General features: G+C 37.1%; 1 protein-coding gene across 5 annotated transcripts in view; it reads right to left on the bottom strand.

The window, feature by feature from the left end:
• LOC150094665 (NPC intracellular cholesterol transporter 1-like) overlaps positions 1-16,187 on the bottom strand; it is a 537,686-nt gene that overhangs the window by 185,578 nt on the left and 335,921 nt on the right. For all 5 annotated transcript variants that reach the window (XM_090411500.1, XM_090411501.1, XM_090411502.1 and 2 more), the window contains exon 17: positions 3,914-4,054. In XM_090411500.1, coding sequence (XP_090267626.1) covers positions 3,914-4,054 — 141 coding nt within the window. The remainder of the gene's footprint in view (positions 1-3,913; positions 4,055-16,187) is intronic.

Raw genomic sequence — 16,187 nt, 5'->3', positions numbered from 1 at the left:
CTCCCCCCCCATACACAACTTGTTGATACCTATCAGAGAGCTAGTCTTCAATCCAATGCATAATCTAATATCCGATCCCATCCACTCCAGTTAGACTATTAACTTATCATGCAGTAATCTATCGAAAGCCTTTACAAAATCTAAGTATATTACTGTATATCCTTCTCCTCTGTCCATAGAAGCACTCACCTTATTGTAATAAGTAAGTAGATTACTAAAACATGACCTCCCTTTAGCAAATGCATGCTGTCCATCAAAGATAATACCATTGTTGTCAGCTCAATTCTAGATTCCAGTTCTCACAAGTTTCTCCAACATCTTAACTACAACACCTGTCACACAGATAAGTCTATAGTTTGATGCTTGAGTTCTATCACTTCCTTTATGAAGTGGCACAATCTTGCCTCCTTCCACTCCTTAGGAACTTGACCGAGTGCAAGATAAGAGTTGGCATGTTATTGTATAAAGCTCTGATTAGACCATAACTGGATTATTGTTCTCAAATTTGGTCCCCAGGATTTGAAGGGGATAAATTAAATGTGGAAAAGAAGAAGATATTGATTAAAAAAAAAAAAAAAGATGGTATTAGGACTGTACAATGTCAGTTATGAAGACAGGCTGAGAGAATGTGTACTGCAGAGTTTGGTAAATAGAAGGAGAGGTAATATGATTGAGACTCTTAAACTGTTGAGAAGTTGTTACAGTGTTGACAATGGGGAGTTATTTCAGTTGGTGGACCAAAGGGAAGGAGGAAGAACGAGGACCATCCCTGGAAGTTACAAAAGGAACCTACAAGCGAGAGGTTGAGGAGTGGTTTATTTGCATGGAGGTTGGTTGAACCATGAAATGCATTGCCTGATAGAGTGGTTAGAGCACAAATGGTCAATGAGTGGTATTGTCATACATGTCAGACTGTGTTTTATAGAACGGGCCTCCCACGATGTGACTTCATGGAAGCCTGAATAATAATAATATTATAAAGATATTATTTAAATTGGAAAAATTCTTCTGCAGTGTATCCCACTTAAGTAGGGTTGCTGTTTTTCGTGAGTCTCCTCCATATCCTCCTGTCTTGGGCTGTAACCACATCCAAGTTCTTCATCTTCAAGTCCTCCTCCACCAGCTCCCTTCATCCCTTCTTTGGCTGTCTGCACTTCCTCCTCTCCCCTACACATCCATCTGCAGGCAGCCAAAGGGATAGAGGGAGCTGGTGGAGGACTTGAAGATGAAGAACTTCACTATTCTTCTTATATAGTCATTTCCCAGACGATCCTTTTTGGTCACACAGCACATCCACCTAAGCACTCTCATCTCTGCTACCTCCATCCTGCTGATGTTATTTTTCCTCAGGGCCACAGTTTCCATAGTATACATCATAGCTGGTCTCACTACTGTCCTGTAGAATCTGACTTTTAGATTGATCAGCACTTTATCGCATAGCACTTCAGCAATCTCTCTCCAATTCCTCCATCCAGCTTGTATCCTGCATTCCACCTCCTTCTCAGGCTCTCCATCTTCTTTCACTGTTGAACCTAGGTATCTAAAGTCCTAACCTTCCTGATCACATTTCCTTTCAGCTGCAGATTTAAATTGGAAAAATAAAGGAGAAAAAAACTTATAGATATGCAACGTGGGTTAGAAAGAGAAGTGAGCAGATCTGCTAGCCTTTTTGGGCGAGTGGTTAGGTTACAGGTTCAACTCTGCTGTTTGTATGGACATTTTTATTGTCTTAATGATTTCCCAATGAATTTTTTCGTCCAGTGCAAGATTGTTCTGCTCATTGGAGGTCTAAAAATGGCTTGAAAAGTTCCATGTTGTCTCTAGAGCAGGATTTCTGGACTGTAGAATAAATAAATTAAAATACATAAGGAAAATATAAAAAAATTAAGATAAATAGAAGAAAAAGAAATCACTAGTCTGCCCATTATATGTACTATAGGTTTACATGAGTGACAGCTACATAAAAACTAAAGGCATCAGAGGCAGAAGCATAATAAAACTGAGAATATTAGGAAAGAATTGGATATTAGCAATCAAGAATGTGTTATCAGAGCTAATCTTTGTGGTATAGTCACTTAAACAGAATAGGAGGAAAGGTTAGCAAAATCAAGTGTTTTTGCCAGAATGTTAAGGAAAAAAAACCAGAGAAAGACCAAGATCTAGGTAGGCTGATGCAATAAGAAGTGCCTTAGAAGATCAAAATGCAGTCATGAGAGATAATGAATTATTATCATCATCATCAGACCTCCATTCAAGAGACGCATCACTGGAGGTCCCACTCTCACATGCACAGCTCACCATACATTAACTTAAATGCATTCACTGTCTTAGCATCCACCACATTCCAATCACTCATGACTCTCTCTCTCTATGCAAATAATCTACTCCTCAACCAATTTTTCATACCCTCCTTATACAGCTTCCAGGGATGGCCTCTTGTTCTCTTCCTGTCTTCAGAGATTCTATGAAAAATAAGATAAGATAGTTGTCTCACAAAAATTCAAGAAATTCATTCTCTTTGATTCCAGATGCTCTTTATTCCAGTTTATATTACCATAATTGAAATTGTCCATAATAATCACTCTTTTCTTATTAGCCAAACCAATTTGCCTAAACATTTCATCCTATCCATCTCCACTTCACACCTTAATGCTTCAAAACCACTGTCAGAATTTGTGCCTTGCATCTCCACCTTAGATGGGCACAATTCCTCTGGAACTTCTTCCTTCCTTTTTGCCTTGTCTGTCTTCATGAAAGACTATGCATCCCTCCACCTCTATTCCTTTCAGAATGCTATCCTCATTCATCTATGTCTCACTTATTCCAACAATTTTTGGGCAAATCAACTCTATCAGTGCTACAATTTCATTCCCCTTGTTTCAAATATTTTTAGCATTTGTAAACATACACAAACTCATTTCTGTTTCTATAACAGTCCTCATTGATCCACTTAATCTGCTGATTAATTTGGAGGAAAATTGATGATCAAAAGTTAGTAATGACCTATCCAATATACCCACTGAAGAATACATGAGGAATTTGATGATAATGAAAAAAAAAAAAAAAACGTTGATACTGCTTTCATCTTTTTATGTTTTAATATTTACAATTAATTTATCAAATTCTGCATATATTGTCATTATGAATAATATGCCAATTTATTACTGTTCATCTATTTTAAGTTATCGTGTCATGATTAGTTGGTTACTTTGAAGTACAACTGACCACTCTGTAAATATAAAAGGGTGTATGCCATCCTCTTAACATTCACTTATGACAAAATCAGTGATAATTGACAAAAGATGTGCTCATAATCTTATACATACTCCAAAAGACTGCAATAAGAAAATATCAAATTATTTGGCATATGTAAATAAAACTGACTATTAAACAAACTCCTCTTTTAGTTGATAAGTAAAGATTTCTTTACTTATTGACTAAACCAAATAGCATATCAGATTACTTGGATGTTGAAGAACACACAGAAAAACAGGGATAGAGACATTATGACAGCCATAAGTTGGCAAGAGGTTGTTACAGGAATAACGTAGAAGATATTTTTCATAGCATGGAGAGACAAAGGAATAGAATAAGAGGCCATCCATAGATGACAGTAATCTGGGTGTGACTTTAATAAGCCACACCCAGATTACTGTGCACATATCTGGTAACCTGAATTCTTTGAAGATGAGCAGGTAGTGGTGGAGGATAGATGGAAGATCCATGGATTTCAAAGTCTGTTTGATAGGCAGAAAAGAGATGATAGAAACATTATTAGAATGGCTTTATAGGATGTATAATAGCTTTAACTATATTTTAATAAAATATATTTTTATATATTTTATTATTTTATATATTTTATATATTTACTATATTTTAATAAAAGAAAATTGTAAATTGAAAAGAAACTTACAACCAAATACCTTACTGGTGTTTTCAACAAAAAGGGAGCATATATATTTTTGAAAAACCTGTACAGTAATCCTTCTGAAGTTAATATGGGTTTTTCTTTAACTGAAATCTGGATACAGCAGCATAAATCCAATCTGTGCTTCTAAAATAATGATTTAATATAAATTCAATATTATTTTTTTAAACAAAATATTAATTAATATAGAAACAAATAAAACAGGGTTTGTCTTAACAGATGTAAATATAATTTTTTAATGCCAAAAGTTATATTTTTATATTTTAATTCACTCGTGGCCTCTTATTAATTTTTTTAACATTAGACCTCCATGGAGTCATAAGACTTAGGAAGTCCCTACTGTCACAAAGATTTTTCAAACTGTGCACAAACTTGTTTGCCATTACCACACTTACCACTCACTTAGTCAATACATTCCACTCATTTCTCTTCATGAAAGAACTTACCCATACATACTCTCTTCATACCATCCTTAAAAGTATCCACAGATGGTCTCTTGTTCTATTCATGTGTCCATTCATGCTATGAAAAAAATATCTTCCACATTAATCTTTTAACAACCTCTTTCCAAGGTGTGTTTCTATCATATCAACCCCTCTTCTCGTATTCATTAGATTCTGAAATTGGCATTCCCCTTAATCTTCCTTTGTGGGCAGTGTTCTAGAAACCCTCTGCTATATATTTTCATCTATATGAAAGCCAGATGACTAGATCTGTGTACAATAAATATATATGTGATCTTATATAGCAGTACTATAACATCTTGATATCTACATGTGAAGGTCCTCGTCGTTACTGCCATAATTTGTTGTGATGTATTCATTATTTTAGTAGTGTGACCCTCTATGGGTCCTTATCTCCTCTAATCCCTTTAAAATTTTCAAGCTGACTGTATACTCATCATTCTTACCTACCAAATTTTAAAACCTTAATCCTCCTAGCACTAAATTGGTAGCTCCAAGCAGCTACCTACTTACACAGTCTCCTTCACATGTTCCTTTCAAAGCACAACATCTGCTCTACTCTTCACAATTCTACCCAACTTTGCATCATCTGCTCTCTTAAATCAGGTTTAGTTATTTCAGTGTACAGTAAATATATAACCTACTGCTCTATTAAATCAGGTTTAGTTATTTCCTCATAAATCTGCTACTTTTTGCTTCCTCCATCACTTCCTTAACACTGAAACTCCTCATAATGTCACACTTATGAGATGTAATACCTTGATGAATAGGTAATGACTACCTTAATGATGTCACAAACTATAGAATAATGCATACCAATTTTGGAGTAGTAAGATAGTCATTCCGATTAAGATTAGGCCTATAAAGTAAGGCTTCAGCAATTTTTTTATATAAATGTTCATGCTTTTATATATATGGATTTATGTAGCAGCTTAGCATTTTGCCATTGAATCCTGTATTAAAAATTTCCAATTCCATGTTGGGCAAGGCCAGATTTATGAGATTTGATAAGACAATGTGTTCTTAATGTTCAGAGATATGTTTATTTATAGATCTTCTTGTTTGTCCATAGTAAGACAAGTTACATGAAAATGGTACTTTGTATATGCAAGGTAGCATAATTAGTGAGAGTCTTTTGGAAAAGGCAGCAAGTTGTGAATTTGGTTGATAGGTTTATAGGTAGCAATAAGTTGATATATTTATTTTTTTTTTCATAATTTTTGCCACATGTTCAGAGATGGCTTTAATATGTGGTATAGGAGTCCTGTGGGCTTCTTCTTGTCTAGATTGATTTGTAGGAGAGTCAGTAGACTGAAGTGGAAATGGATCCATCTTGCTTATGCTTCCACTTCTGTCTACCAAAGACCAACTTTTTCAGGTTGTTATATCATCTCACCATCCATTTCAAAAATATGGCATCATAAAATCTTTGGTATCCAGAGCACATAAGATTTGTTTTTCTAAAGAATCTCTAAAACAAGAATTGCAAATTGTCAAGGAAATAGCCTTACTAAATGGATATAATCCAATAATAACCTAAAAAATAATTAGCCATTATCATACAAATCAACCCATACAAGAAGAAGCCCACAGGCCTCCTACACTATATAATAAAGGCATCTCTGAATGTGTGGCAAAATTATAAAAAGAATATCAACTTATTGTTACCTATAAACCCATCAACCAAATTCACAACTTGATACCTTCTCCAAAAGACAAACTCTCACCAATGATGCTAACTGGCATATACAAAATACCATGTTCATGTAATTTGTCTTACAATGGACAAACAAGAAGATCTATAAATAAAGGTATCTCTGAACATCAAGAACACATGCATCTTATCAAACCTCACAAATCTGACCTTGTACAACATGGAATTGAAAGCATTAACCGGCTACATAGATTCATATATAAACATGAATGTTTAGGTATAGTTTCTGGGAAAATTCCTATGCTACTCCTCTTAAACACTGTTATTATAAATTACGGCTATTATAGCCTGTTTTTGTTTAGGAGTGTCCCTTTTAAATACATCGGCTATAATTACTCAAAAAAGGGTATATATATTTTAGGGCATTATGGGTGAGTATAGAAGGCAATTGTAGCAGAATAAAAGAGGTGGAAAAATTTTGTACATACCTTGTTTTGAAACTAGGATGTCTTCCAGTTCCATGATCCTGCTGAAGGTTGTTTATAATGAGGGGGGGGGGGGGGGTTGATGCGGGGAAAAATAAATTTGGAAACCCGGTTTTGTATTGATAATATATATATATATATATATATATATTGTGTTTAAGGGTGCTCTTGGGGGGAGAAGGGAAAGGGTTTACTTACTTATGGGGAAACTGGGGCAGGGGAAAACGTTAACGGGGTGCATACTGTTTATGAGTGTAGGGCTATGTCATTACTGCAAGTTGAATCTGCCAAATAAGGGCATTTGTTGTCGCTAAATGACCGGAGGCATGTCTTTATTTGTAAGTTCTGGATCGTCCAACATTCTGAAATTAAGTAAGGACCCTACCTAATTTATTGTTTTCATTTCAGTCCATTAGGTTTAATTCATGAACACATGACTGTGTACGTAAACAGATTCCAATTTAAGCATGAATACTACTGTTTTTTGAATTCAATTCCTATTGTTGTTCGATCATTGTACTGATGATGTCTTAAGAGACAAGATGAAATATTTACATAATAAAAAAGTTATTTATTGTTTTACTATATATAAAAATCTTGGCTGTGTTGTTTAAGATATACATGTGCCATGAGAGGTTTCTTCAAATTAACACGAAAAACACAAGGAATGTGTAATACTATTTATTTATGGCCATATATTTCAGCCTGAATATTACAGGCCATCATCAGAGGCAACAATTGTTAATTACAAAGTACAACAGGAACAATTGATTGATTTGAAAAAGTAAGAGTATTGTGATATTATATATAAAACAACACAATCGTATAACTGAGAAAATATTGCAATATTAATTATTCATTAGCTAAAAAAAACATTCATCTCATCTCATCTTCTTTATACCCTCTTTTACCTTGCGGTGTCGAGGGTCCATTGTGTGATTAAAATAAGACTTTCCCAAAATATTTTAGGGAGGGAGGTAGTTGTTCCGATTTAAGTTTGGCCAGTGAACTAAGGCTTCAGTGCTTCCTTTAAACAAACATTCAAATTTATACAGACATCAATGAAATAAGCGTGTTTCAGACCACAGGATGTTGTAGTCTGTATCTATTCCATGCTGTGCAAAGCTGTTGCTAATATAAGATTGGTGTTCTTGTAATCTTGTTTCTACAGAAGGTCTAGTTTGTCCAAAGTAAGAACAATGACAGTCACAAGGAACTTGGTAGAGATTAGAAAGAGAGAGAGAGAGAGAGAGAGAGCTAGGTGAGACCGTTTATCTTTTGAAGATGGAAACCATGCTGATAATTTGTTGATAGGAACAGACGTTCCATTACTTTGGCGATAGAAAGACTGGATGGTAATTTAATGGTAATTATTTATTACCTTTCTTAGAAATGGATTGTGTATTTACCAACATGAGCTATGTATGAATTTGAGGAAAGTATAAAGCCAGAGACTGGCTTTTTTCTGTGGGTGACAATGCAACAGTATCATTTGATTCACTCAAATGATACCAGTTACTAAGACCAGTGAAATGGGGAAGGGGGCAGTGCTGGACAAAAGTTGTGGTTGATTGCTTTGGCAAGAGGCCAAAAGGCATGACTGCCTGCAGACATGATACATATTTTCTCATTTGGGCTCTTTCAAAATTAGGTTTTTTTTCAATGTGTTCTGATGGTTTTCTTGCATCTGTTTCAGGCTTTGGTATAAGCAGAAAGGAAAAATGAAGTTCTTGATAATAGCCAGTTGTGGTATGATCGATTCTTCATTTGTAACTAATTCTTACCAAATGGGAGCAATAATGTCATCATTGCTCCCATTTGGAAAGGGAGCAATCCACATATACTGGATATCACAAACTGCAGATATCCACATATACTGGATATCTGCAGTATATGTGGCATGCCCTTGATGAGTAAGTGCCTCCATAGCGCAATTGGAAGAACGATGGTACACTGCACCCTTCGATTGGAATAGGCCTAAGTTCGATTCTCGTCGCGATGGGAGGAAGCTTTATCTGGACGATTTTCAATTGAAGGTTAGTTAGCTGATCTCATACGGAGGTAGCAGGGTTTTTTCTCCCGGAAACTCGGATTTTTCATCCTGCATACAGATAAATCGACCCTTCAGATTACACGCAATTTACAGACATAGAATACTAGTTGTAGTAGTGGTGGTGGAGGTGGGCAGTAGATGGCGTTGATGGAGATGATTCGTAGTACAGGTTCGGTGTAGTGGTTGAGACAGTTGTAGGTGTCCTCCCGCGATGAGTCTTTGGACTCCTTGGAGGTGTCAGGAATAATAATCGCTCATAATACATTTAGAAGGTGAGGGAAGAGGGCCTAGGAACTAAACATGACAGCAAACTTCTGGTTTCCAACAAGCAGGGTGGTACTTCGCTAGGTAGGTCTAGTATTTACTCTAAGTAGGAAGGTATCTCTTTGCAGCAGGAATACTCACTGCTGCCCGAGTCCCTTACATGAAAAACAACTCTGCCTTCCCACACCATGAGAAGGCAGAGTGGACTTAACCGAAACAGGTTGTATACTGACTATATATTATTAAGATATTCAGAATACCATGCTAACATCACCGAAAGATAATTCTGAAACTTATAACTTCAGTTTTCTTTTCGAACTATTGTATACAGCACCTCCCACTCTATTAATATCCCACTGCATGCTTTTCCAATGTTTTGTCAGAAAGGCATTGGGAATATACAAATTATTAGTAGTATTAACACCAGGCCTCCATGAAGTCTAAAGATTCACAGGGGAAAAACACTGCCACATACAAAACTCAAACATATCTGCATTCAACCCAACCTCAGGTAAAACATTCCACTCTCCAAGCCTCTGCGCTCCTTTATACAACTTCCAGGTATGACCCCCCCCCTCTAACCCCTTCTATGAAATTTTTTTTTGTTAAACTAGTAAAAACTGTTTACCAACTTAAATGTCTCAATCATATTCATGTACTTCCTATTCACAAGGGTTTCCAAACTGCATTCCATAAATCATCACATCCCACACTTACCAAAGACCAGTTACAACCTTAGTCTTCTCTGGACCTTTTCCAATATATCCTCATCACCCTGAAAACTAGGGCACCAAATCTGTGCAAGGCCTCACACAATGGAATAGAATATCTTTATCTTTATTTCAAAAAGTTAAGGTCCTCTGCATCATTGCCATAATGTGATGTCTTCACAACTTGTGCAATATGACCACTGAATATCAGGTCCTTGTCTACCAACTCCAAGGTCTCTTATCTCATTTTACTCCAAAATTTTCCTCCCAAGTATATAACTATGCATCCCACTGTTGCCTACCAAATTTCAGAACCTTACACTTAGTAACACTCAACTGACAGTTCCATAACTGTTGCCCACTCATAAATTCTATTCAAGTCCTTCTGTAAGGCCACAATGTCTGGTTGATTCCTCATCACTCTTCCCAGTTTTGCTCCTCTGCAAACATTGTATATCACCAGTTAAACCTATGACAATATCATTAATATACAAATTAAATAACAACAGTCCTAAAACTGACCATTGCGGCACACCAATAATGACTTTCTTCTTTAGAGATAGTACTCCCCATACGCAACTCGCTGATACCTAGTCAACTAACTATCTACCATCTAGTCCCATCTGCTTCAGTTTAATGACCAACTTGTACTGCAGCAATCTATCAAAAGCCTTTGCAAAATCCAATTATACAACTGTATATGCATCTCCCTTGTCCAATACATTCGTATTGGATGTTGTAGTGCATAAGCAAGTTTGTTAAACATGACCTCCCCTTTAACAGACTTTAATAAACCCATGCTGACAATCACAAAGAACTTCTCCAATATCTTAACTACAACTTCAGATATACAGATCAGCCTATAATTTTTGTCTTAGCCTTATCACCAAGGTGTTTTATGAAGTGGAACAATTCTGTCATCCTTCCAGTCCTTTAGGGCTGTGCTGTTGCAAGAATGTAGGCTAAGGCTGACGCTAACTTCCTGGAACATTCCCTCAAGTCCTTATTGACATCTAGCTTACTTAACTCCTCATATACCTCTTGCTCACTCACCATTAAGTCTTCTCTCATTTCATTCTTGACACTTCAGTTTCTGATTTTGCACTGAGGATGAAACACTCTGATGTGTTTCATCCTCAGTGCAAAAAAATGCTCATTGAATATCTTGGCTATATCCTCTGCAACAGTCACCAATCTCCCACTTTCATCCATTAACAGCATCTTACCATAATCATTCTTCCTTCCATTTGCCACATATTGAAAAAAAATTCACAAGGATTTTTCTTAGCCTGATATATTAATTTCTGTTCATATTGCACTTTTGTTGTCCTTACCAACTGAGTCACTGTTCCTGGCCTGCTCTTTATATACTGATCATTACTGTTATTGATCTTTTGTAACTTACAAAGTGCTTTCTTCCAGATTTCATGGTTTAATCTCTCATCATTCATCCATTTTGTGCCTACCTTATTCAGCCTTTGACCTTTGGAATACAATTCACACATCTTTGCAAATTCCAAAAATAGCAGCTGCAGAGGTTCTCAGAAATCAGCCTAATTTGGAATATCCTAACCTTTCATTGCACTTCTCAGTTTTTTCTTATAATTTAATCTAACATTCCATAAATATTTAGCATTTCTGATCATCTACATAAAACAATTGTTGCATCATATCACCTGCAAAAAGTCCAGGGGAAAACTCTACCTCCAAACAAAAATCTTCTGTGTTGCTAGCATAAGCTTCTTTACTATCACCATTTTTGTAACATTAACTAGCACTTCCACATTAATCAAAATGACAACTGAAGAAGCAAACCCTTTTAGAACCACAGCTGTAATACGATGATTATATCGAGTCTATCACACAAAAGCATTATTATAAAAATAGACATAATATAATTAAGGAAAAAACAAAAACTTTTTCGTACACCATTCAAATACAATGCTATTTCTCTTTGCAGCACGCACCACTAGGTATCACGAAAGGTGGTGTAAAACTAGAAAAGTTGATTAGGGGCAGACAAAAATAGGTATTATCTATGTACTCTTCACAAAGCCTTGCTAAAGAGTAGATCATAATAAAAGAAATTAGTACATCATATTATTATTATTCAGGCCTCCATGGAGTCAAGAGACTCATCATGGGAGGACCGTCCTAGGAAACACAAAGTCTATCATACTACTCCTTGAACTCACTGACTGTTCTTGCTCTCCATGGTTCAACCACCCTCCAATCCAAACCACTCCTCACCCTCTTGCTCACAGCTTCCTTTTGTAACTTCCAGCGATGGCCCCTCGTCATTGCTCCTTCCTGCTGTGCCACCAAATGAAAGAACTTTCCAGTGTCAACCCTGTAACTGCCTCTCAACAATTTAAAAGTATTGATCATATCACCTCTCCTTCTATCCACCACGCTTTGCAGTCCACATTCCTTCAGCCGATCCACATAACTAACATTGTACAGTCCTGAAACCATTTTTGTTATACACCTCTCTAACTTTTCCACAGTTACTTTATCTACTTCAAATCCTGGGGACAAAATTTGAGAACAATAGTCTAAGTCTGGTGTGATCAGCGTCTTATTCAATGGAATGGTTGTATTCATTCCACATTCATTTGCCCATCCAGCTTATTGAAATCCTTCCTCTTGCAGCCACATCTGCACTATTACTAATAACCCTGCCCAGCTTGACATCATCTGCAAACAACTGAATATCCCCTTACAATCCATTTACAATGTCAAACAATACAAGTCCCAGTACTGAGCACTATGGAACACCACTTGTAACCTTCTGCCTCCTTGATATTGCCCCACCATACACAACACTCTGATACGTGGTTGAACAGCGGGAAGGAGTGATGACAAGAGGCCATCCCTGGAAGTTACAAAAGGAAACTGTTTGCAAGAGAGTGAGGAGTGGTTTCTTTGAATGGAGGGTGGTTGAACCTTGGAATGCATTGCCTGGAGAGTGAGAACAGTCAATGAGTTTAAGTAGTGGTATGACAGACTTTGTGTTTATCAGGAGGACCTCCCCTCGATAAGTCTTGACAGACTTTATATTCTTAGGAAGGGACCTCCCATGATGAGTCTTTTGACTCCATGGAGGCCTGAATAATAAATAATATACCTATCAGACAGCCAATCTTGAATCCAGTTGACTAACCCGACATCTAAACCCATGTACTGCAACTTAAGTATCAGCTTATCATCTGGTATCCTATCAAATGGCTTTGCAAAATCAAAAAAATGGCAGTATATGCCTTTCCCTCAACTGCTCTTGTCATTTTATTATAAAAGGCAATCATATTACTAAAGTAAGAGTGCCCTTTAACAAATCCATGTTGATTCTCACAGACAACATTACCCTCATCTGCCCAACGCTATATATGGGCTTTCACTAATTTCTACAAAACCTTAGCAACTACTGATGACACAAACTGGCCTATAATTAGACACTTCCAGTCTGCTACTGCCCTTATGCAATGGGACTATCTTACCTTTATTCCATTCCCTGGGTACCTTTCCCATAGCCAGACTTTCATTGAAAAGCCAGGTCAAGGAAGCTGTCAGCTCTTTAGCACATTCTCTCAAAACCCATGATGAAATACCAGCCAGTCCCACAGCTTTATTGACATCCAGAGTACTCAGTATTTGGAACACACTTTCCTCTTGAACCTCGAACCTGCCCTATCCCTCTAGTATTAAAACATATTTCTCTAGAATAAAATACTCCAATAAAGTGTTCATTGAACAACTCCACTATGTCCTCTGTCAGTCACTCTATTCCCGTTTTTATCCCACAGTGTCATTCTTCAAGAATAATTTATCCTCCTACTGGCCACATAGCTAAAAAATTCCCTAGGATTTTCTTTGCATCTTAATGCCAATCTCCTTTCATATTCCAGTTTTGCTTTCCTCTCTATACTAGTCATTCTCCTGGCCTGAGTGTTATATTCATCATGCATCTGCTTTCCACCCCTCTCGTTATATATCTTCCATAATCTATTTTTCACTTGCAGTTCCTGTCTGATATTGTTTGTCATCCACTTTACACCAAATTGTGTTATATTCTTCACTTGTGGAATACAGATTACTATTACTTTTAACAAATATTCCTTCACAATTTCCCAAGCAGTATTGATATCTCGCCCTTCCAGTTCCTCCCTCCATGGAACTGTCCCAAGTTGATATCTAAGACTATTATAATCACACCCACCTTATAGTTCCACATACGTTCCTTTTTCTTTGATACTCCTGTATGTCTAGTCATCTTCCAAGTCAAAACCACATGATCACTCTCTCTCCAACTTGGGGGAGAGATGTCATCTCAGTTATTATCAGCTCTTCTGATGCTATGACTAAATCCAAAACTCTTGAACCTCTTGTTCCCTAACACATTTGTCCCTCAAGAATTATAGAAATTCCATTCCCTTATTACTACTTTTATTTTCCTCTTCCCAGCTTCTACTGCTGTAGTTAAAATTTCCTATAATAATCATTCTTCTTGCACTTGCTAAGCTGCCTAAACATCTCCTGCTCCCTACCCTGTGTGCTCCTTGGCTTGTAGCAGCACCCCACTATATATTTATCTTACCCACCTCTACCTCGCATCATATGCTTTCAAAACCATTGGTGTCACTGTCTTCCAGAGCCTCCACTCTTAGAGGACATACGTCATCACTTATCATAAGCAGTACTCCACCAACGCTTTCCTATCCTGCCAAAATATTCCTATTATTATAACATCTTCCATCAACCACATCTCAGAGATCCCAATAATCTTTGGACAGGCTAATGCTATCAGTGCCACCAATTTATCTCCTTTATTCCAGATACTTCTGGCATTAGTATAAAGCATAAAAATGTCACTGCTTCTATACCTATCATTATCCCCTCCAGCCCCCACTGGATTCAGTGTTATCTGATGTCATCCCCCTTCCCCCAAACACCCATTCCTACAAGAGGTCACCCCTGCTACCATCCACATAGGTTTTTATCCAAGATATCTCATAAACAACTTTACTTCTTAAATTAACCTGTTAACTCATTAAGCACATTTAGAGATTGAGTCTTCATGATTTTTAACCAAAATAAAAATATTTAATTTATGTAAAAACAGATATATATAACAATAAATCAGCTATTTAACTACTATGCAAGCTGCAGTGTATTTTCTTCCTAAGACAACAAGAAAAAAACTATAGATGCACAACTTCTTTATGATCACATAAACCATCAGATATTGTCCTATCCAGACAAAACTTCTGGAACCTTAGTCTCTTTGCTCCTAGAGAACAAAACAGCAATCTCTCCAGATTCCTACGTCCTTCCTCATTCAAATGCAAGTGGTCTCTAGCATACAGTTCTTTTCTGTCCTCCAAGCATCCACATATTCCAATCCTCTCTTCTGACACATTCTGGCTTTATGCTATTCATTATTACTTCTCTTCTGCTCAGCTCATCACTATTTTTCATCTCTGCATTTCTTTTGTACAACCTCAAGCAAGAATCTCAGATCTGTCACCACCTGATTTACATTGCCTCTCAAGTCATTCGTGCCCACAATCATCTCATCCACCCTTTCACCCCACTTAATTGCCATAGCCACACACTTTATCGTTCCTCCAGGCAAACACTCCTCTGGCATCCTATCTTGCACACCACAGATCATCGAGCCTCCATACATCACAGCTCTTAGCACTCTATTCCTTGATTGCTTACCTCCATCCCTCACTCTCTCTCTCCTCTAACTCTTTCATTCTGTGTTTATCTACTTACCTGCTCTCCTGGCATCACTCCATCCCTGGTTCCAGCACTCCCCTCACATTCTTCTCATTCTCTCTCTCTGACTGTTTCCATTCTCTCCTCTTCTATCATTCCCATACCTCTCTTTCATTCCTTCTCTTCTACTCTTTATATTCTCTCCTCTTCTATCATTCCCATAACTTTCTCTCACTCCTACTCTGATTTGCCTTGCATTCATCTCTTCCATTTGCCTAATCTCATTCCAGAGACATTCCACCATTTCTTTCAGCTCATCTTTCTTTCTCTCTCTCTGCAAGTTAGCCCCACTTACTCACCATTCATTCTCCCAATCATGCCCATCTCCAAAAACTTCACAATCGTTCAAGCCTTCCACGCTCCCCACTCTTATTTTTTAATTCATATTTTGCTGCTTGTTATTCTCTCTCCTATCACACTACTCATCTCTCAAAAATCTCCCACTCCTGACACAACGAGGTCTGTTTTCTTAACATCTAACTCACTGCATTCCTCCCATTGCCCACATTTTAAGCATATACGCACCCCCCCTCCTTCTCTCACCTGCCACATATCCAACTCCTGGGATGCATACATGCAACAAGTCCCGCAGCACAAAATCCTTTATTATGTTATGCAAAATAGAGTCCTTGAATGGGAGTGGACTTGGTGATATGCCATTTGTAATTGAAGTAGTGGCAGTTGCCATCATTCAAATGGTGCCAAGGAACTACTATAACTAAACACTTAATACTATGTTATATACTTTACTGTAAGCTAATTTACTTACTCGATACTATAAGTATAAATTATATTTAACTATACTAAATAGCGAATAACAAAAACTTATCTTTTCTTACATTGCAGAT

The sequence above is a fragment of the Typopeltis vanoorti genome, chromosome 21 (genome assembly GCF_054136105.1).
Source record: "Typopeltis vanoorti isolate ZY-2024b chromosome 21, IOZ_Tvanoo_1.0, whole genome shotgun sequence".
Classification (NCBI taxonomy): domain Eukaryota; kingdom Metazoa; phylum Arthropoda; class Arachnida; order Uropygi; family Thelyphonidae; genus Typopeltis; species Typopeltis vanoorti.
This window is presented reverse-complemented; position numbering and strand designations above follow the sequence as displayed.